The sequence below is a fragment of the Rhodnius prolixus genome, unplaced genomic scaffold (assembly GCF_049639745.1).
Source record: "Rhodnius prolixus isolate KJV_2025 unplaced genomic scaffold, Rpr scaffold_2, whole genome shotgun sequence".
Lineage (NCBI taxonomy): Eukaryota > Metazoa > Arthropoda > Insecta > Hemiptera > Reduviidae > Rhodnius > Rhodnius prolixus.
The window spans coordinates 48259228-48280538 of record NW_027411592.1 but is presented as its reverse complement, the minus strand read 5'-3'; the positions used below and the strand labels follow the sequence as shown (position 1 = coordinate 48280538).

Sequence of the window (21311 nt, the reverse complement as noted above, 5' to 3'; positions counted from 1 at the left end):
TTAGAATGGGGATCTGAATTTCAGATAAGTGATAATATTGATGATGATGAGGCACCAACAAGATAAAATGAAGGTGAATTGGCCCAATCCTGGTTCAATCATTGGCAAAGTTGTGGTCATACAAATTTAATAACTTAAATTTTGACTAAATTGAAAAAGGTAATCGTCCAAAGAGATTAAAACTAAGTTTACAAAGTAAGAATCAATTTCAACATTAAATAGATAACCATATGGTTTTCTATTTCACAATTATCCTAAAACTCTTAAAAGTATACAATATGATAGAACAGACTTGTGAAAATAATTTTAAGTTTTTTTACCGTCTTGCCTAGACGGCTATTATTATTGCAAAGTCTTTATTTAAATAAATAGTAAGAGAAAGGGTATTTAATACTTTATTAAGCATTAACTTAAAATATTTATCATTTTTAAATTTCAATTAATGATCAAATATCAGTAATAATTCCTACCTAAAGGTTCTATTACAAGTTGGAATCTATTAATGATGATTTAATTCTATAGATGAAGAGAAATTAATTTAGGAACGGACAGCTACTATATTGGGAGATTATGGATATCTATGTCGGGGTGGTACGTGGTGGCCTCTATCTACAACCCTAATATGGAACTCATCAATAATTCTGCAATATCTCCTATCATGTTTGTTTGCGTTCAATCCATTGTTTACTATAGGAAGAGTATGTCATCATTCATTGTAATATGTACAGTATAGAAAGCTGAACGAACAAAATGTCTTTCTGATTGAATCAAGGATAAAATGGCTGACTATAATTGGTCTACAAATTGGCACGATTTTATTTTGTGTTTCTTGTTTTGTTTCAATGAATTGTAATTTAAACATTTCATTTAAGGAATTTTCTCGCAACTTAAACTTTAAGAAGGCAGTACACCTAGCAATTTCGTGCCATAATGTTTTCCTTAAATCTTGTGCCAATTACAAAAAGTATAAACATATATATATATTTCAGGAAAGAGTAAAAAATAATATAACATATCAACTACAAAAAGAGGTGCCCCGGTAGTCGAGCGGATAGAGGCGAGGCCCGCTAAGCTATGAAGTGCTGTGAGGCTGGGTTCAATTCTTCAGTCTAGATCTTGGATTTTATTTAACAATATGAGAATTTAATAGTAAAGCAAGTTTGCTAATCGCTTCTATCCATGACACCTAATTTGGATACGACATTTAGCTGAACTGAAAAAGTAAAGACTGCCTGAAAAAAAAAAAAGAATTATACTTTCTTATTTACTTCAAAGAATCCCTGAATGATTAATTTTGAATTAAATTCTGAAAATAGCGTACAATTTCTCTGCTAACACGATCGACATTTTTTTTCTCATAAATACAGCGTGAAACCACACACGATTTTTCTCAATCCCCATTTTATAAAATATCAATAAATAAATGTGATTACAAATTTCTTCTAGTTTTGTAGTTATACAATTATTTTCTCGAAAATCAATTGGTTTGATGGAATTATATAGAATTTCAAAGAGCCTTCACAAAGAAGATTAATGTGACAGTGCATCATAGGAATTCCTAAATAATCAATTTTATCAAAAGATGGTAGAACTATAGTTTGAATACTTTTTAAAACTGAGAATAGTGTTGAACAATTTGCTGATCAAGTAATCATACTTGATTTCTTTTAAAACAATTTTAGCGACGATTTTATTTTGAAAAATATATATATACATACTCTAATTACTTGATTATCTATATCTTCTACTGATATAGTCAATGGTAGGAAACAGTATATCTACATCCTAACATCTAGAACATATTTATGATTCGTGCAGGACAATTAAATAGTCGTTATTGATCAATGGATAAGGGTGAGTCATTATATGCGGTAAAGCATGAACTCGTTACTATATAAAACTACAGTTGCTAGTTTTTTACTAATTCATACATCAAAAGTGGCAATGAAATTGGTAAAACATCTAGTCAACTGTTCATTTCTTTTAAAGTTACATTTACTCGTAATAACTGCAATAAATTGCTATATTTGGTTAACTGGTAGAAAAATTGCACTATTGATAATCAGATCAGTAATTTGAAAATTAAATAACTCTTTCCAGAAATCTAAACTAAAGAGAATGTTCAAACTGCTAATGTGAAAAATATTTTTCAAACATGTGAATTCAGTAGTGATAGAATATCCTCCAGTGTTATGTAAGAAACAGGACAACTGATTGAAGGCCACTCCGACCAAGCCTGAGGTAATATATTAAAATATCAAAAAATTAATAAATAATATACGAAAGGAAAATTTTACAGGCTCCATGTTCACAAACCTGTCACTAAAACACCAAAGACTTGCGAAGTACTAACAGAGATAAAATCAGCTACACGATCCAGCAGCACTAAGGGCCTGACAGCATTTTCAACCGAAATAATAATGTGTTATGTTGGCAAAATGTAAGACAAATTACTGGGCAATAGTAAATTAATAAATTTAAATTTAATAACAGTTGAAGTCAGAATGACAACAAATATTTTGTCCTTTGACATAATTTTATAAACATTCAAACAAATAAATATTATTAATACGCGACTATATTCTTATCTGTGCTAAGCAAAAAAAAACTAGAATATTTGAAAATAAAAATAATTGCATATATGCATTTGTTTTTGTCAATTGAACCTTCATTTTGCAAACTTTTGATCAATAATCGCGTAAATATTTAATAACAAAATAAAAATTGAAATGTTGAAACATACAGTTTTATAAGAGATACATTTAAAAGATTTTACTCGTTTAAAATGAAAATTGTAACATTAAAAATATTAAAGAAAGATAAATATAGAATTTACTCAGATCCAAACAATATTACCACCATATTACATTAAATAATTTAGTAAAGAAATCGTTGTAAGTTGTAAGTATTCTGAACAAGAAAAGTTCAGAATATAATGTTTACAAGTGAATCTGTACATATAACAGATCTGAAAATATTTAGCGAAACAATTTCCAAACATTTCATGAAAATGATAACTAATAGAGTAAAGATAAATGCAATTTATCGCAGTCATTTTTCTCTATTTTAGGTTAATTTTTGTGATATGATTTATCACAATGATTTTCAGTGAAAATTATTAGTACTTGCACAAGCCCTTTAGACAAGTGTTACAATATAGTGATACAGTAAATATCTCCATTTTACATATTCTTTCTCTCATAAGAGAGCTTTTACAATCGAGAATGTTTATCTTGATATTTCAAAATGGAAATGCACGTTTTGAGAACTTCAGAGTTCATTTTTTATTTATTTATTTTTTTGTTTATATAAATTAATCGGCGTTTGTCGGTCCCGGATGTACGTATCCACCATAACTCGTTTTGGTGAGAGCAGAGACTACCGGTTATACGGTTTACAATAAAAATCGACCAACCAAAAGTGTCATTAAATCAGAATTAATTTTTGTATTTTTCTTCAGTTTTTCTCGTCTTATTTTTGAAAACAGTACCAACGATTTCCTTTACATCAATTGCACACACCTAAACCTTCTATTTTAAACATTTTCTCACGTAAGCTTTGGGTAAAGGGTAGGTGCAGGCTCAAATCAAAAGTGTCATTTCAAGTTTCTGTAGGGTTTTATCATCTTTATGTTGCAGATCAAGTTAGAACGATTTGAGCTCTGTCTATGAAATATTTTATTTTAAATTCACTGTCTTTAGCGTCAAACGTTATACTTAGGCCATTATGAATAAAGTCAAATCCACTAAAGTCCCTAGATTCACGGATTTTGTCGGTTAGGAACTAAAATAAAACTCTCTTTTTTGGCATCTAAGTTATTTTGTTAACATCAAATATTTATAAAAATAATATATTATTTAAATAATATTTTCGATAACAAAAAGATTTGTTTTCTCTCTCAGTTCTTACACATTCTCACAGTTTTTATAAAATTCGCAGTTTAAATCAGAATAATTAAAAAAGATTCATTTAAAGGCTTCTTCTAAGTCCATAAGCTAAAAAGTTGCAAATCCTGGCAACCCGTAACTTTTCTTACCCTTCCAAAATAAATAACCTAAATTTATTATTCTGCCTTGACAACACGCTTCTCTTCCTATTACGTTCGAAGAAGCCACGCAGCAACCACACAGTGATCTCAGGTGCCCTACGTAAGCATCTTTTATTCATGTTCCCATCACATAGCACCCTCCCACTCACATAAACGACCATCTCTTTCTATACTCTGTACAAGAATAATATGTCTGTAGCTTTTTATATTTTGTCCATTTGTTCAATACCACCAGCAGGGAAATATTTTTAACGCGATTTGAATAATCCTGCTTTACAGATCAATACTCGAGAAGAATTTTAACTCTAAAGAATAACTATTATTTATTAAACTTTATTTAAGAAATTTTGAGTAGAAAATCTAAAAATAAGAATTTGCCTAAATAATCTAAAGAAAGAAAAGGCAAATGTGCGCAACCTACAGATTAAATTGCAAATTAACAAGTTAAATGAGAAATTAACAATAAATCGTTTGATATGTTTTTGAGGGAAATCGCTAATCAATGAATAAAAACCGTTCATTAAAGTTACATTTCTAGCTTGACAGATTTTAAATGGGCGCTTTTTGTTTAAAGCAAGGCAGTACCCAAAGCAAATGTTTGATACTCTTACACTTTTCCAAGCATTGTTTTCTGTGGCACAGATCAATCGTACACACAACATCATTCAACACATAATTATTTTTAAAACAACAAACAATTTTTCGTTACGCTGAATTTTATTAAACGATGTAAACCTAACCATATTTCTAATGTGGATTTAACAATGTTGTATTTAGGAAACTTACGGTTAAAACACAATTTAATGAAAGCACATTTTCCATGGGAATGGCATGAAAAAATGAAAATTTTATAAATCAGCACTGTTAGGAGAAAAAAAGAATAAATAATTATAGAAATAGATTGGAATATCGGACGGATATACCTTTTCTAAGAAAAGGTTTGTAAGATCTACCTACAACTAAATAAGTTTGACTCAGCAAAACCATGAAATACAATCTATTCCACTTTTTTTACATTATACAATCCTAAACAAAAATGGCAACAATTTAAAAAAGGAAATAATATTTTATATATATAATCAAAATAGAATAAAGTATCAATATCATCCTCTGGAAAACTTTCGTTCAATTATGTTTTCCATGAAACTTTAAAAATAAGCTATTTTTAGGTAAACGGTATTCAGGTGTAATCACATATGATTGCTGATTCAACATTAGAGATAGTACAGGCAACAAAGAATGAAACAGGCGTTTAAGTCTCTATGGATTGACCCCAACTAGTTAAAATTATCCTTTGATAATCATTCACAGGTTCTAACAAGCTTGAACTTATTCATTTTTTGTTCTAATAAAACCACTATAAAGATTTTAATAATTTAAATAATATATAATAATAATTAACGGTGGCGGAATAAAAACAAGAAAGAACAGCTTAAACTTATTTTCATACTAAATTTTAACATTCTTTGCTAACTTGGACTTTAAGAGACAATTATACTTATTTCATTCATATCAAATACTTGGAACAACTTAATACTTAATGTACTTAAAAAGAAGCTGAACTGAAACATATTGTATATTTATTCGGTAATCAAATGGAGTTTATGGATACGAAAGTGTTGGATATTTCTTCTAAATTTTTACTTTCATTGCTTAAATTTATTTATTTTTCTAAATACCGCTTACCGGAGAGAGTTCCGCTTCACCATCGCTGACGTCCACCTGAGACTGGCCATGCTTATTCCGTTTGCCCTGACCTCTAAGAACTTTATCACCCATTTCTAAATGAATTTCTTTAGCACATCACAAACGTTCAAAAAACGTTATCACTTTAGATAAGAAACTGGCATGCTACTACACAGGTATCCGTAACAGACTATGTGCCAGAAGGCGAGTAGTGATTAGACTGAAAGTTACCCGCCAGGAGGAGACACCGCCAGCACTCCTAATCAATAACTTCCCCTTTCTGCATACGATCTGCTACCTGGTGTTTAAAGTGGGAAACTTAACCAAAGTGATTACAGTACAGAATTGCATGAGCAGGTTAAGTTAGTGTTTAGTTGTGGTGTAATTCTTTGTGAACAGAACAATTGCGAATTTGGAGATAGTTGATTTATTTAAATAATGTAAGTATTTATTACATTTGACATAATTTATTTACTTTAGTGGTCAGTCTCATTAAATCACAAAGTGCTAAATTATGAGGTGAAACGCTTTTCTTAGAGATGCTCAGGCTTCTGCTACTAGTGGTATTATTTCCTTATGGCTTCTAATTTCTAGCATTGTACTGGTTACGATTTTTTGGATTTGGGTCTGAAGAACCAAAACTTGATTAAGGCTACCCTAATCTGGGGTTTAGAGAAGATTGACATTTATTTAAAGTAAGCCATGCATTTGCTTAAAAACAGAACATTTTTGAAATTAACTGACTAAGCCACTTTGTGGCTAAAGTCCACATTGGTTTGTCCTCTCTGGAAGATTCTTCTTTTCCTCTACTTAATCATTTTAAACCACCTCTAACAGTTTTCAATTCTGAGGATTAAGAAACTGAATTTCGTTTAGTGTACTACCTGAAATTTTCAACGTTATTTCACAATTTTACCTATAATCTTGTTCATTAAAAATTACTTTCCGTTTTTAATTTGTCCCAAAAAAACCATAATCTGTTTCTCTTCTGTATTTAATTCATAAAATAAACCATTCTTAATTTCTAGTTATACGGAAATGATTATTCCTGTGCGCTGTTTTACTTGTGGGAAAGTAATTGGTAATAAATGGGAATCTTATCTTGGGCTACTGCAAGCTGAATACACGGAAGGGTAAATTAATGTTTAATTCAATAATCCTAAATTGTATACATATTTACTTTTAATTTATTGTTAAAACTTCTATATTTATTTTCAGAGATGCTTTGGATGCCCTTGGTTTGAAAAGGTATTGCTGCAGAAGAATGTTGCTTGGACATGTGGATCTTATTGAAAAGCTTCTTAATTATGCTCCCCTTGAAAAATAATGGATATGGGAAATTGACCTTGTTGAAATTTTGTTCAAAATGTAGGTCTTGTATATTTTTTTTAATAATTAAAGTTAGAATTAATTCGTTGCACGGCTTTTGTTTTATTTAAATTTATCCTTCAATACTTCCAGTTACTTTTAAGAAATTTAGGACTATCGTATGCTAGTGCTTATGCGAAGGCTATTTTAAAAAGATACTTTCTGATCTTTGAGGAATATTTTATAATTTTTTTAAGGCCTAGTATAGGTAACACGCTAAAGGAATTAGTAGATATCTTATATGCAACATTGATTGTGAAGTGAATAGTATCTTGCGGACCATCCTGATAGGGAAGATAAAGGATCATCGAGGATTGAGTTCTAGAAAGATAGTTTTGTAATATCAAAATGTGGGCTAAAACTGAGTGCATGATATTTGAAGATTCTTAGAAGATCGAGGCACTCTCCAAGGTAAGGCTTGCAGAAGTATAAAGTATAGTAAGTAGTAGCAAACTCAGGCTCGGAAAGTAAAACATTTTCTTCCTTTGAGGCAAATCAAACCCGAAAGAACCTGGGCTTGCCCAAAAGCTTCCCAATACCTCTCGGTCGGTAGCCTTGGAGCACTATGAGTACGCCTCCTTAACGACCTCGAGACATTTTAAACATGTTTGAAGCCTCATAAAGATCTTGAAAGAAAGACTGTGTCTTTCACAGTGTAAACAATAACAAGCACTCCTTTGAAGTGTAGAACCCCACGATTGTCTCAGAGCATTTTCCAACTCCTGTATTCTACATGTCCTAACCACCTAAAAAGTATTATTGGTTTCCGGTATCTCAATTCTGCGATAAACATAATCTTCCACCGAGTTCTTCCCTCATTAATCCGTAAATTTCTGAGAGCATTTTCCTCTAATACACATCTAAGCGCATCCCACACTTCATTCGTACTTGCAACTACTGACATGCTAAAGGTAATAGTTACGAGTAATTTCACAGTCTTGGGCAGCGTTTTTAATTAAGAAGCTTATGAATGACAAAACGATCTATCCTAATATTACTCTGTTGGCGCAAAGGACCTCAGCAGGTGAAGTAACCGAAAAAAGTAGAAATGACATAAAATAAGGAATTTATAAACCGCATACAAAGCCAATAAGATCTACACCAGTTAAACTATACATTTCAAGGAAAGTTGAAATAACTACTCCAAAAGTCTTGATTTATGAGAATATCGTTATTGCTTCCGTTATTTTAGTCCGTTTTGATGAGGCTACCAGCAACAGCAACTTGTGTACTATATATCTTGTTAAGAAGGCATTATGGAAAATATACAACGAACTGAGTTAATGTTTCTTTGTGTTCTATCTTCACTACAAGACTCTTAGAGGTAGTTTATATTTAGAGGTAAATATTTTTATTTAATCTTTATTTAAATTTGTTTTAATTTATATTCATTAATTATATTATTTGATATTCGCCTATCCTCATCTCAGGCAAATTTCTTCACCTTTGCTGTGAATTAACTTTCATAAATAAATAATTAGAAGCTTGTTATAAATATACATATACATAGGTTCAGAGAATATTTATATATACTAACATTCAATGAATCAATAATCAAGGCAATAAGGATTACCTTTATGACTTAAAATGGGAAAGTGGCAGAAGTGGAATTGGCATTTTTACATAACAGAGCTATCTGTTGGATTAGTTGCCAACTAATACAACTGCTGCTTTGCTAGCTCTTTCAAAAATTGTTTTAATTTTCAATTTTATTAATTTATATAACATTTATTCAATTTGCGGACATTACTTGCAGTCTCACTTGCAGTTATAAACAGATTTGCAGAAAAATAATATTTGGAAATTAAAATTGTATGTATTAAACTAAACTAAACTATTGTACTAAACTTTATTTGTACTCAATATTTCAACGAAAATCTATATTTATTTAAAGCAATTAAAAAGCAAATATTAAAACCAACCACTCAATTAAACCAAAGGACCTTAACTTCAACCTATATTATTTATGATGTGATTATTACTTATTTGGTATCTGGATAAAACTAATAAAGGAATATAATTAATCAAACAGTAAAGTTTTTTGAGAAAAAAATATATGCATGCCTGATTCAATTTGAGAAGGAGCTTTCAGTTCTTAGCTATAAAGAACATGAATAACTCTGTTCTAAAATGCTAGATCTTATAACAAAATCGCGTATCGGCTATGATTCTTTCTTCTTATACTCTGAAAAGCTTGAGTAAACTTAAGGAAAAAACTGAAGAGAAATCCAAAGGAATATAACATATTACACTCGTTACAGTTTCTTAGCCCAAAATTTGTTAAATTCCTTCATTATCCATTTTACCTTCTTAAAGTAGAACTAGAACCTCTGTCTTGAAATTTACATAATAGTATCTAAAGAACTTTAATTGAAATTAGGCAGCACCTAAGGAGTCGGCCAGTACGACCTGGTCATCAATGAATAAATTGCAGTAATTGCTGGTTTACTAACTATCTTGAACCTCCTGTTTATTTAGAGAAATCAACGATATCAGTTTGGCGTGACTGAATACGAACTGAAAAAACAATGGAACTAACAATTTCTGCTTCTTTTCCACCTTTTTCAAATATTGCAACTATAGCTCTATACCTGGGCTTCAAAGTTAAGGTTCTGGCCAGTGTACCCGGGTATTTGATAAAATTCGCAAGTATATACTCTGAATGTTATCAGCGATATTTATTAATAAAATATAAATTGTAGAATATATTTATTTACAAGCCTGTCAAGCAAAAAGTAGCTATACGCAGGATTCGAACTGAGGATCTTCCACTCACAAAGTTACGACTTATAACTAGACTAACATCCATCCTAATATTTACAATAATGAATTACATATGGTCTGAAGAATGAGGTAGATGGCTAAATCAGCAGTAACAGTATTCCAAGATCCAAGGCGTTAAACAGCCCTTTATTTTGGAAAGCTTGCTACTTATTCATTACTAGCCACTACTTTTACTAGCCTCTATCCATACGTGGCAAGCAAAAGTCAACGTAGACTCTAGAACAATGAGGTTTCAGAGTCGTCCGTCGGTAAAGTAGAGGATAGAGCTGTATAAAAGTTTGATTAGCCCGTATTAATTTCAGTACAGGAGTCTAGGTTAGTTTCCTATAAGAGAGAAAAAAAAATTATGTCTACAAAATTGTAGCTAATTGGTAACTTGTCCGATATTTGGTCATTTCAATTACAGCTATATTGCTATATGACGTTATTTTCTGTTTTTAGTAAACTTGGCAATGTCCCGGTCAGCTATTTGCGATTTTTCGTCTTCGTCCACACTCTCAGACGCTGTAACGAAAAACGTTTGTGTCCTAGTTCTTCCAAATTAGAAAAAAAAAAATCCAATTTTTAGAGCACAGAAGCACAAATGTGTTGTAAAAACATGGTCTCTGAACAAAAAGGTGTACACATTTGTTAAAATTATTATTTTCCTACAAATCTTAATGATGTACAGAATATTATTATGTAATAATACATAATATTTGCGAAATTCTTGAGATCTTTAAATTAGTTGGGAACACATTTAAGTTAAACGTTCTTGGCTCTTTTTTAGGTACCTATAACTTCATGAAATAAAAACTAATTCAAATTATACAAAACTTTTAATTCTAGTTTTTATAAATTAGGCTTTAACAATAAATTTATAATTCCAAATATAAAAAGAAATGTACAGATAATCTAATGTATCTTCTTACACAAAATGTCTACTTTTAATCAATAATTCATTATTAATTTTTCGACTTTCATGAAATTTTAATTAGATTTTTTTTATTATTACTAATCCTTTTATTCTGATTATGCTTTAAGTATAAAATATTCTTCGTTTTACGCAAAAGTTATTTATACTTAAGCTTATTTTTAACAAAAAAAGAAAATTATATAATTTAAAATAATTTATTTATTTATTATTATCTTAAAACAAATGTAAAATCACAATAGGTATTAGACAATCTCCCCATATTTTTATCTGCCCAACATAGCATTGAGACATTTTGTAGGAAGTTGTAATAGTTATTAAGATTTTTATATTTGTAACAAAAATAAATTTGCTTTCAATACAAAAACCCTTTTTCTTTACAAAAATATAACTAAAACACTACTTACTAGTGTTTCACTATAGTAGTGTCTCTGCTATAATTGTACTACGTTTTTGTTTTTTATTTTAGAGAGATTACTACAACGAAATAATAAGTTTACTGGCGGACCGTTTCGAACTTTAATTTTTTGAATTGATGTAGTTTATATATTGAGCTTGGCTTTGCCTATGTCTGAAAGTGTATTATTTATTTAGAAATATATTTAAAAACATAAACTTGGGTTTCATTTTTATTTTTTTATGAGCATAGGATATTGGTTTATGAGAGTTTTAACGCGCCTAAAGATATTGTAAGAAAGCAAGCTCCATATTCCTAGAGAATTTTTTGGGAATGGATTTTACCAAAGTTATCTGAATCTTGGATTCATGCCTTGAATTATTCTTTTTCTCGATAGGAATGTTTTTGCCAACTATGTATGTATATATTTTAATTTGTATATACATTTGTAACCATAATCAGATTTTTATTTAGAGAAGTTCTAAAAATATATGGAAGCCTTTATCAATGCTTTTGTTAAATGAGTCCTGAGGATAATTAATTCAAAACATGATACAAATTTATCTTTTTTGGATAAATGTAGGAAATTTGTATTAGTAAATTGTACCGTTCATTTAATTGGGATTGGTGTTTGTTCTTGGTGTTGGATAATGATAATGGAAAATTGAATCCTACAAATTTTATTAAATCTAAAAATTTAATTTTACAATAACGAAGAATCTCCAATTGAATTACAAAGTTTATTCATTTCAGAGCAGTCAGTCTTGGCTAAAAAAAAATACAAACATGCATTGCGGCCCGAAACAATTTATTATAAATAGAAAATTGGAATTAAAATTTAAATTTTAAATCATTCACGATAAATCAGCATTTCATAAATTTTTAGTGATTTCTTAAAGTACCACTTTCCGAATGAAACGATTGGTAGAAACTGTAAAAATGTACCTAGGTCAGAGATACACCTGCATGAAACCTGAAATAATTATTTAGTTAAGATTTCAAATGTTCTTTTTGGTAATTTTGATGAACCGTAGTTTTTTCAAACCTGGCTTGTAAAAGAATTTCTGCATAGAAAAGGGTTTCTGCAATTTAGAAGATATTAATAGCATGTTAAGAGGGCACATATGGTGAGCAAGTAACATGCATATTAGTTTGTTCTTGTTATCCTAAAACTTTTAATTTGATATGTAAAAAATAAAATCCGACAGCAGAATGTTGGGTATCTTCCCACAGCCCTTCGCATGCCTAAGAAAGTCACCTACACGTCGTCAAAGCCACATTTTTTGAAATTATTATTTCTCCGAAACTTACAACCCCCAGATAAACTGTATTTTTATTTTATTTTTATATTCAGCCCTAGGGATGGCCAAATCTTAACAAAGGGATCTTCCACTTTACTTGAATTTTGTACAATTTTATAGGGTGTTCTTGCTTAATTTATTTTTTTAATAAAAATAAGTTTTTCCCGTCTTATTCTTCTCACTTATTTATTTAATCCCATGTCATAATTATCTCTATGTCTTGTATAAAAATTATAAATAATACTAGTTTTTGGAAGATACAAAACTTATCTTCAAGAAGAAATCTTAACATTATTACGCAAACGGTTTGAAAAACAAAAAAAAAAAGTTAAAAGGAACTATTTCGAACTACAATTTTAAATAACTACAAATAAAACACAACAGTTAAACATGTTGTAATAAGATCAATTTTTTCAAAATGTTAAAATTTGCTATTTGCAAGACCATTGACTTAAGCGGTATATACAAGTAACCAGATAAATACATTTTTTCTTCCCTTTATGAGTTTTATAAAAAAATAATAAATAACGTTTTCGCTTTCCTTAAGTACCTAGCAATTTTCGTGCAAACTGACAATAGGAACTTAAATCTAATTATAAAAATAAGTTACCATTTCTCTCTCACATACACTCTATGGTTACTTTTTCAGCCATTTATATTTGGCATTTCTACTAAAAATAAATGACTTTTGAAAACAAAATTGCATTCATTTGCACTTAAACAAAAGAAACAAAAAATTGAAGCACCTAAATTTTTGCAATTTTTAGTGGAATGAAACCATATGGAAAGGCACGCAATGCGAGGAAGAATCAACCTTCCTTGTATTACTCAAAATATTGCCAAAAACTATAACAAAAGGCACTCTTTCAAAAATAAATCTAATTTTTGTTATTTCATGTTGGCCTGCCCCACTGACTTGTTTTGGAATATAAAAAGAAGCATATCTTGAAGTCTACAATTTTTATAAATGAACATTAAGGAGTTGTGCCATTTCTACCTAATAGCGTACTATTAACTAAAACGAATGCATCGTGCACAGTTTTATTGACTTCCGACATTACATAAGGCGGTATTACCATTGGTTCTGGCTCGCCCAAATATTCACTAATTATATCAACAATGCTAGTGTAGGAACCGAAACCAAGTGCAAGCAATCCAAATGTACCAACAAGTATATTTTTCCAGACAATCCAATAACAACGACCCAGACCAGTATCCCAGTACGTTACAATTTCTATAAGTGCTGGGATGACAATGCCAAGCAATGAAAAGCATAATGCTCCAATTAAACCTAAGAAAGGTCCAATCTGCGGAACTGCCACTGCTACTGCAACTGAAAAATAAAATACAATTCATTAAATAATTGAGAAAAAAAAATTCTGATGCTGCAAATTAAAAAGAGTACCTAAACTAGAGTAACATCTCTCACTTTTTCGAGCTTTTTATGCAACTTAGATCAGCAACGGAAAAACAAACGGGCAAGAAATGAGGTTCAAATTATTTTTTTGATTGCAACGTATTTTTTTATAACCATGTTTTACAATATGGTTTTAAAAAATTTAAAAAGAACCTATCAGGGTGATTTTGGCTCATTCATACTCTTTCATTAAAAAATATTTTTGTCAAATTTGGATGAAGCACAGGGTGTTCACTTTAAGACGGCTCAAATGCATTTCATGCTTAAACGGTTGATCTGAGCAAATAAATGGTAGAGGAAAAATCTGTTGCCCGTCACCTCTAGTTTCAGAATACGTGACTTGATTTTTGATTCTAGTCCGCGTACGCAGCAGACGCGCGTCCAAAAGTAAGGGTTCGCAGATGATGAACCCATTTTCATATACACAGTTTTAAAGAGTATAAAGTGGAAACCGCAATACGATATCTTGAAAATTAAAGGTGCTAGGCTATTTCAAAATCTGATATTTATTAATCATTTTTCAATTTTTTAACTTGTTACCAAACAGAAAGAAGAGCACGTGATAGGTCATTTTTTATGTATTTTTTCATCTCCTTTCTACTGAAAATATTTCCAAGGCAGTAAAGCGATAGTCCACAACTATTGATAGGTAATTGGAAATAAACCCTGCCGAATTTAACAAGCATTACTCTACTTTCAATTAATCTGGATTTTAAAGTATCGTAATCCTTTTATAGATCTCCTCAAAATTAAGTGAAACATTATTTTAAATACCTGTAGTAAAAGTTAAGATTGTTCTCACTACATATTCATAAAATGTTTTCTTTTTTGTAAATTTATCTTTGACAGCATCCCAAACTAATTCTAAGCATACGAAATACTGAAGACCATATGTGCAGAACACAGCTAAAGCTACAAGAATCTTCACCGATTGCGCAGCACTGCAAATAAACAAATAAAATAAAAATTTAATTCTAAAAAGTTAAATAATAATAAACAAATTGTAGATGTTAGTGTTAATACTAACTATTCCTCGGTTGGTAGATTCAGTGTAATAGTTGCATAGGTGTTTTCACCATATTTCAGATAACCCAGAAATCCTAATAATACATAAACTAAAGTAACTCCAGACATTCCCATATTCAGTACTCCACAAATTCCAAGGAAGTGTTGAGGTGTTTTCATGTTGTTTTCAAGCGGCATCATCTAAAAATAATACTTTTCATAAAAATGTATTCTAATTATGCTTAAAAAGAAGTTATTTCCCCCCCCCCAAAAAATACTAAAATTTAAGAAGACACGGGCCAATAATTATCTAAAGCTCTGTTAACCGCCTTCTTTTAAGCTCCTTGAAGTTAGAATTTTTGAACTTAGTCATAGTTCTCCGGCAATTAATGAACTGTAACTTTACACTTAACTAGCTGACCTTTTTGTAAATGTACATGTGCCGTAGGGGGCTTTTATACAGTATTAAAAATCCACTTATATAGCATAAGATTTGAAACAAGTTTTATTAAAATAGTTAAGTGAAATTTGAGAGTGAATCAAGAATCTTTCGTTTTATCTTTCGAATTTTCTAATTTGTTGCATCGCAGGAGATTAAAAGTAAAAAATAATTGCTCGCAGTTCAGAAAATAGAAAGAAAATTTCGATTAAATATTAACATAATTTTAATTAAAAATATAACATTTCTTTTTATTTCAATACTCAATGGAAGTTAAAAACTTTAGTGAAGTAATGAATGAATTTTCGCAGGCATGAAAGTACAATCAATCATACTGGGAAGCAATTGTCATAATTTTGATATAAACAAATTACAAATCCATTTGTTTTGTAGGATAAGACCTGCAAAATCTTGGGAGCAAATTCACGTCGATTACTTGGAATCCTTCATGAAACGTGTTATCTGATAACAGCAAGTTACTATGGATTGAAGTTTTTTAAACAAAAATCTATTACAGCTAAATTAACCATTGACCTATATTAATTCTATAAATAATTCACTTACCACACCAATTGCTTCCATAGCAAATATAGTAATGGAGAAAAATTGAGGATAATCCACAATAGATCCAATTTGTGGCATGGTGGATGGAGCTGGTAAATCCCACACAAGATAATACAGGGTGATACCAAGACCAAATCCCATGAAGAAATTTGCCACCATAGAAATAGGTGCTAAATATTTCAGATTTGGTACCCAACTCAAAATGATCAGTGGCACTAACAGTAACGAGATACACAGTCTGTCATTGTACACAGTTTCCGTGTAGTGCTCAACGACCTACAACAAAAGTGAAAAATATTCGTCAACAAATTGACATCTGAAAAAATAATGAAATTTAATGCAATAATATTTAAATGCTGAATAATTAACCGAAAATTCATAATGAAAGTTTAATTAGCTAATTTTTGCTCTTTTTGATTTTTGTGAACATTTCAATTAAGAAAAAACGGAAAAGTATTATAAAAAAAAAAAGTGTTTTTCTTCAGCTAAAAAGGTTCAGTGCATATTTAAAAACAAAAGTAATTAAAACTAAACTGAAACACACCTGTTGAAAATTACGGGCAATAATTACAGTATAAACACTGCATGTTCCAAAATAAGCTCCAAATAAACCGCCAATTATGGCCATCCTAAAATTAAATAATATATTTAACTATTTTTAGGGTCCTTGCTGTAATAATCATTAATTATTAGGAGAGAAATCATTAATTAGTAAATAATAAGTGAGAAAAAAAGGAAGTAAAGAGATATATTTAGAATCGTTTATTTAGAATCAAAATAAGAAATTATAGAATAACCGTCTTGCTGAAAAAATAATAATTTCGTGTGAACTTGGACTTTATAGAAATATTTTCCCCCAAGTTAGCGGTAGTTTTGAATGCGAAATCAATAAAAATTAGTTATATAATTTAAGATCTATCGTTCTCATACCTGATTAGTTTTGCAAATTTTCTCCCCCAAGGTGGGCCATTGGCAAATGCAACTTCTCCAACGTCAGGAAATGTCATGGAACTTACTCTTAATCTTCTGTACAGCGTGTGTGCACATTTAATCTGAAATCAAATTGACAAGCATTAAAATATTAAATGTAATGATCACATGACTGCTTACTGCAGTTAAAAAAATTAAAATGTTCTTAATAACTTAATAATTTTAAAAAAATGTATCATGTTTTAAAACTAATAACAACAATAATAATCTTATTTCGAACAAATCAACTTTTATTAAATAAGTTAATTTGCCTTTGTTACTACAGAGAGAAAATATTCCCTGACATAGATGTTTGTTTGCATTTAGTATTTTAATAATAAATTGTTATTGAAAGCAGAGGTTTTTAAGAGCTATTAACTAGAACTTGAAAATGTTTTATCTAAAAATATTCTTTTTGTTTACATGAAAATGCAATGTATTGATAATCATGAAAATGAAATTTTCACCCCTACCTTTTTATTTTGTATTGCTTGAACACATACGAGGGTCGTTTGAAAAGTCCGTGCAAAGTCAGAGAGATAGGACCACTGGCGCTTATCGAGGTTATGTTTAGTTAGTAGCATCTCTTGGAAGAACACACACCAAGTTTCAGCCAGATCGGTCTATTTCTTTGTGTTTGGCATTCGTTTGAATCGAGGAAGTCGAGTGATTTTCAAAAAATGGACGAAAAAGAATTTCGTGTGTTGATTAAACACTACTTTATGAAAGGCAAAACGCCTCAGGAGACTAAAGAGAAGCTTGATAAACATTATGGTGACTCTGCACCTTCGATTAGAACAGTTTATAAGTGGTTTCAAAATTTTCGGAGTGGCCATATGGGCACAAGTGACGCTGAACGTTCTGGACGCCCTGTTGAGGTTACTACTCCAGAAATCATTGATAAAATCCATGATATGGTGATGGATGACAGTAGAGTGAAGGTGCGTGAGATTGCTAGTGCTGTGGGCATCTCGAATGAACGGGTACATAATATTTTGCATCAACATTTGGACATGACAAAGCTACCCGCAAGATGGGTGCCGCGATTGCTCACGCTTGACCAAAAACGAAATCGTGTGAAGTGTTGCAAGGACGGTTTGCAGCTGTTCCAGAAGAATCCGCAGGACTTTAAGCGTCGTTTCGTCACTGTGGATGAAACATGGATACATCACTACACTTCTGAGACCAAAGAACAATCTAAACAATGGGTTACCAAGGGGGAATCTGCGCCAAAAAAGGCGAAGACCGTTCCTTCGGCCGGAAAGATTATGGCGACTGTCTTTTGGGATTCGCAAGGAATAATCCTCATCGACTACCTGGAAAAGGGTAAAACTATTACAAGTGCATATTATTCATCGTTATTGGACCGTTTGAAAACCGAGTTGCAAGAAAAACGCCCACGATTGGCCCACAAAAAAGTCCTTTTCCATCACGACAACGCACCAGCTCACACCTCAGCAGTTGTGGTCGCAAAATTAATGGAAATAGGGTTCCAACTCGTTTCACATCCCCCCTATTCTCCAGCCTTGGCTCCCTCGGACTACTATTTGTTCCCCAATATGAAGAAATGGCTGGCGGGAAAAAAAATTTATTCAAACGAGGAGGTGATTGCAGAAACGAATGGCTATTTTTCAGACTTGGACCAATCCTATTATTCGGAAGGGATCAACAAACTAAAGCAGCGTTGGACGAAGTGTATAAGCCTAAAAGGAGACTATGTTGAAAAATAAAAAAGGTTTACCCCAAAAAATTAAGTAGTTTTTATTTTTGCACGGACTTTTCAAACGACCCTCGTATAATGTTGCTAATCTCATTCTATAATGATGAACTTGATTAAAAAAATACGGTTTCTCTGAATAACATAATCATAGACAATTTAAAAAAAAAATGTATTTGTGAAGAGATGTATCAATATAAGAGAAATAAATTTAATAGGATAGCCAAATATAAACTAACTAAGATTAGATAAGATTGGTTTATGTTTTATCCATTTTTTAACAAAATAAATTGACTCTGATTTAATAAATATAAAGAGTACCTGTAATCATGATTTAATAATGATGAAAATTTATTATCTTTTCGTCAAAAATGAAAAGACTTAGGTGAAAGGTTCATTTTCAGTTGACACATTTCCCCTCATTCGAAAAGCAGTTTAATAAAACTTTAATTAAAAATATTTAAAATTTACTAATAAAATCAAGAGTAATTAGGTAAAAAATAAAAAGCCTATTACAGAAGATTAACTTTGTGGTTTGAAATACCAAATTATAGCTTATTCTTAAAAAAAAAAAATGAAGTGTCACTTAGTTTGTGAATTCTATATCAATATCATGTTATACTCACTAGAACATACGCACAATGTGTGCAAACTACAGATACCAGCACAGTAAGAAAAATGCCAAACGAAAGACCAGCATTCATAAAGGCAAATGGCATCGCTAAAATACCAGTCCCCAGAGCAGCTTTGAGGAGATGTGTTAGTGTATCACAATCACTGCAAAAAAAAAAAAAGAAGAAGAAGATTATCAGTATGTTATGACACTTAAATCGAAAAAAAAAAGAAATTTGTAATAAAACCTGTATAAAATTCTATCTGCTACTAGTGAATTCCAAACTTTTTATTTTCCTAGATTGCTCTTTGCATATCATAATTTTCATAAAATAAAAATATAAAATTTTAATAAATTAAATAAAGAGAGAATTAATTTTTTCGCATTTATGAGTGAATGCCCTCCGAGAGTTGTGCACACTACACTACCTAATTGACAGTTTTTGAATTTTTTTTCACAATTAACTACGAAGAAATATTTAAATAAAAAGTACTTACGTAGTGGGATGTTCAACTTTTCTTTCTTTGAACGGATCCCAGGTGTCTCGACATAGCTCCAGATCCTTACTAATTGTTGGAAGTTTGTACCTGAAATAGAAATAGTTGTTATGAGTCATATAAATTACAATTATTTTAATAAATAAGAGAAACCTCAGATGTTGACGCATCTAAAATTATTAAAAATAAATAAATAAATAAGAGAAAAAATATAAAAAAAGAAACTATTATTTACATTCGTTTTGTCTTAGCTTTTGATTTTCTCATTTTGTTTGTTTAAATGTTTCCCGGCCAGTAATAAAAAAAATGTATTAGGCTTGTGTAAAATTAAAAATTCAGAAAACTCTTCTAGCTATTATTAATCTGACAACAAGTCTAAAACAATGAATTTTCAAAAACTGTTTATTTTTCAATTTATTTATTTATTATTTTTTAAATATGAAATCTTAAATTTTTAATATTTTAAATTCTACACAGATTCTGGCTTTAGAAATATAAAAAATTTAAGTTAGAAAATAATAGATGTACTTTAAATACTCCAGTCACAAAAACCAGATTAACATTGCAACAGATTTAATAACAACTTCATAACAGAATATATTTATAAAGGTACAAAGTATGAGGATTCAAACTCTGGAATTTGAATGTTTACATCACATATTTATTCTCATGTCCGTACCCATGTGGGACTTATTACGCATGGATTCTGTTCACTCATAAATTAAAAAATTAAAAAATGGATTAAAAGAAAAAAATTACCACTAAAATAAATGTCCAAGTTGAACGCAAATAGTTTTTGACAATTGACTATTGTAGAAAATAAAGTGCTAACCTCTTTCTACATTATTCTATTTTTATTTCGTATTAATGCTCAAACAATCAGATTAAAATTTTATTCCAAATCAAAAGTAGTACCAATATTTTTACGATTTAATTATTATTTGATTAGATTTTTACGACCCTCGTCATAAGGAGTAAAACTTGCGAATGCGTCAAACCCTCAAATATCTAAAGAATATAGTCCAATCCAAAGTACTCCAGATGAATCGTCAATCCTTCTTTCTAAAATTTCAGCAATATCGACTCTAAAGACACAGGTTATGTCCAAAATAATTCGCTCTCGTTACTTTAATCTGTACACTAATCAATCCGAATTTACAAATTCTATAGTTCAAGCACTCACCTAGCGTGTCAAAACACCCCACTTAATCTCTCTTGTGATTAATACCAAACCTAAATCCCTAAAGTGTTGCAGCAATGGTTAGCATTTCTTATCACATACTCAGGTTGTGGCGCTTAGGGTATTAAATGTGCATTACTACATAATAACATATTGCAAAAGTACATATTTGATTAATATTTGCAATAAATAAATAAAAAGTATTGTTAAGGGACATGACACAAATGACTTTTTTGGGGGAAATACTTAATCGGTCACGACCCTTAAAAGAATTTTCTCTAATAAATTTTCTTTAAAAAAAAAGAAAAGTCGTACATGAATTTATATAGCGCAAATATAATGGTTCTTTTGTTAATGTTTATTTATATACATATATAAAAAAAAGAAACAGAACATAGAAGAACAGATAAACT

At 30.4% G+C, this 21311-nt stretch overlaps 3 protein-coding genes across 9 annotated transcripts in view; 1 reads left to right on the top strand and 2 right to left on the bottom strand.

The window, feature by feature from the left end:
- ssp6 (PDZ domain-containing short spindle 6) overlaps nucleotides 1–5994 on the bottom strand; it is a 133380-nt gene extending 127386 nt beyond the window's left edge. Inside the window, exon 1 of one of the 3 annotated variants that reach the window (XM_074119651.1) lies at nucleotides 5735–5994. In XM_074119651.1, the coding sequence (XP_073975752.1) occupies nucleotides 5735–5827 (93 nt within the window). In that variant the 5' untranslated portion in view covers nucleotides 5828–5994. The remainder of the gene's footprint in view (nucleotides 1–5734) is intronic. The other 2 variants (XM_074119655.1, XM_074119654.1) reach the window with 2 other exon arrangements.
- Nucleotides 5995–6013: 19 nt separating this feature from the next.
- Nucleotides 6014–7154, top strand: Polr2L (DNA-directed RNA polymerases I, II, and III subunit Rpb10). 2 transcript variants are annotated; one of them, XM_074116898.1, is made up of 4 exons: nucleotides 6042–6174; nucleotides 6329–6429; nucleotides 6763–6867; nucleotides 6953–7154. In XM_074116898.1, exons 3-4 carry the CDS (start codon nucleotides 6773–6775, stop codon nucleotides 7059–7061), a joined length of 204 nt encoding a protein of 67 aa, XP_073972999.1. In that variant the 5' UTR covers nucleotides 6042–6174; nucleotides 6329–6429; nucleotides 6763–6772; the 3' UTR covers nucleotides 7062–7154. The 2 variants fall into 2 exon arrangements, with proteins under 2 accessions (XP_073972998.1, XP_073972999.1); XM_074116897.1 differs by lacking the exon at nucleotides 6329–6429 and having other exon boundaries at nucleotides 6014–6174.
- A 3531-nt stretch (nucleotides 7155–10685) lies between these two features.
- path (solute carrier family 36 member pathetic) overlaps nucleotides 10686–21311 on the bottom strand; it is a 64343-nt gene continuing 53717 nt past the window's right edge. For 2 of the 4 annotated variants that reach the window (XM_074119670.1, XM_074119671.1), the window contains exons 4-11: nucleotides 19719–19808; nucleotides 19235–19385; nucleotides 16853–16974; nucleotides 16467–16551; nucleotides 15923–16198; nucleotides 14942–15120; nucleotides 14689–14855; nucleotides 10686–13830 (exon numbers count right to left, since the gene is read on the bottom strand). In XM_074119670.1, the coding sequence (XP_073975771.1) occupies nucleotides 13472–13830; nucleotides 14689–14855; nucleotides 14942–15120; nucleotides 15923–16198; nucleotides 16467–16551; nucleotides 16853–16974; nucleotides 19235–19385; nucleotides 19719–19808 (1429 nt within the window). In that variant the 3' untranslated portion in view covers nucleotides 10686–13471. Of the gene's footprint in view, nucleotides 13831–14688; nucleotides 14856–14941; nucleotides 15121–15922; nucleotides 16199–16466; nucleotides 16552–16852; nucleotides 16975–19234; nucleotides 19386–19718; nucleotides 19809–19953; nucleotides 20201–20246; nucleotides 20344–21311 lie in introns of those variants that run through there. The other 2 variants (XM_074119673.1, XM_074119672.1) reach the window with 2 other exon arrangements.

What these genes read in the sequence shown, in the direction of transcription:
- Polr2L (XM_074116897.1), top strand. Translation starts at nt 6,773, where the DNA reads ATGATTATTCCTGTGCGCTGTTTTACTTGTGGGAAAGTAATTGGTAAT. An exon ending in CAAGCTGAATACACGGAAGG is followed by an intron (nt 6,868 to 6,952) that starts GTAAATTAATGT and finishes ATTTATTTTCAG; the next exon opens with AGATGCTTTGGATGCCCTTG.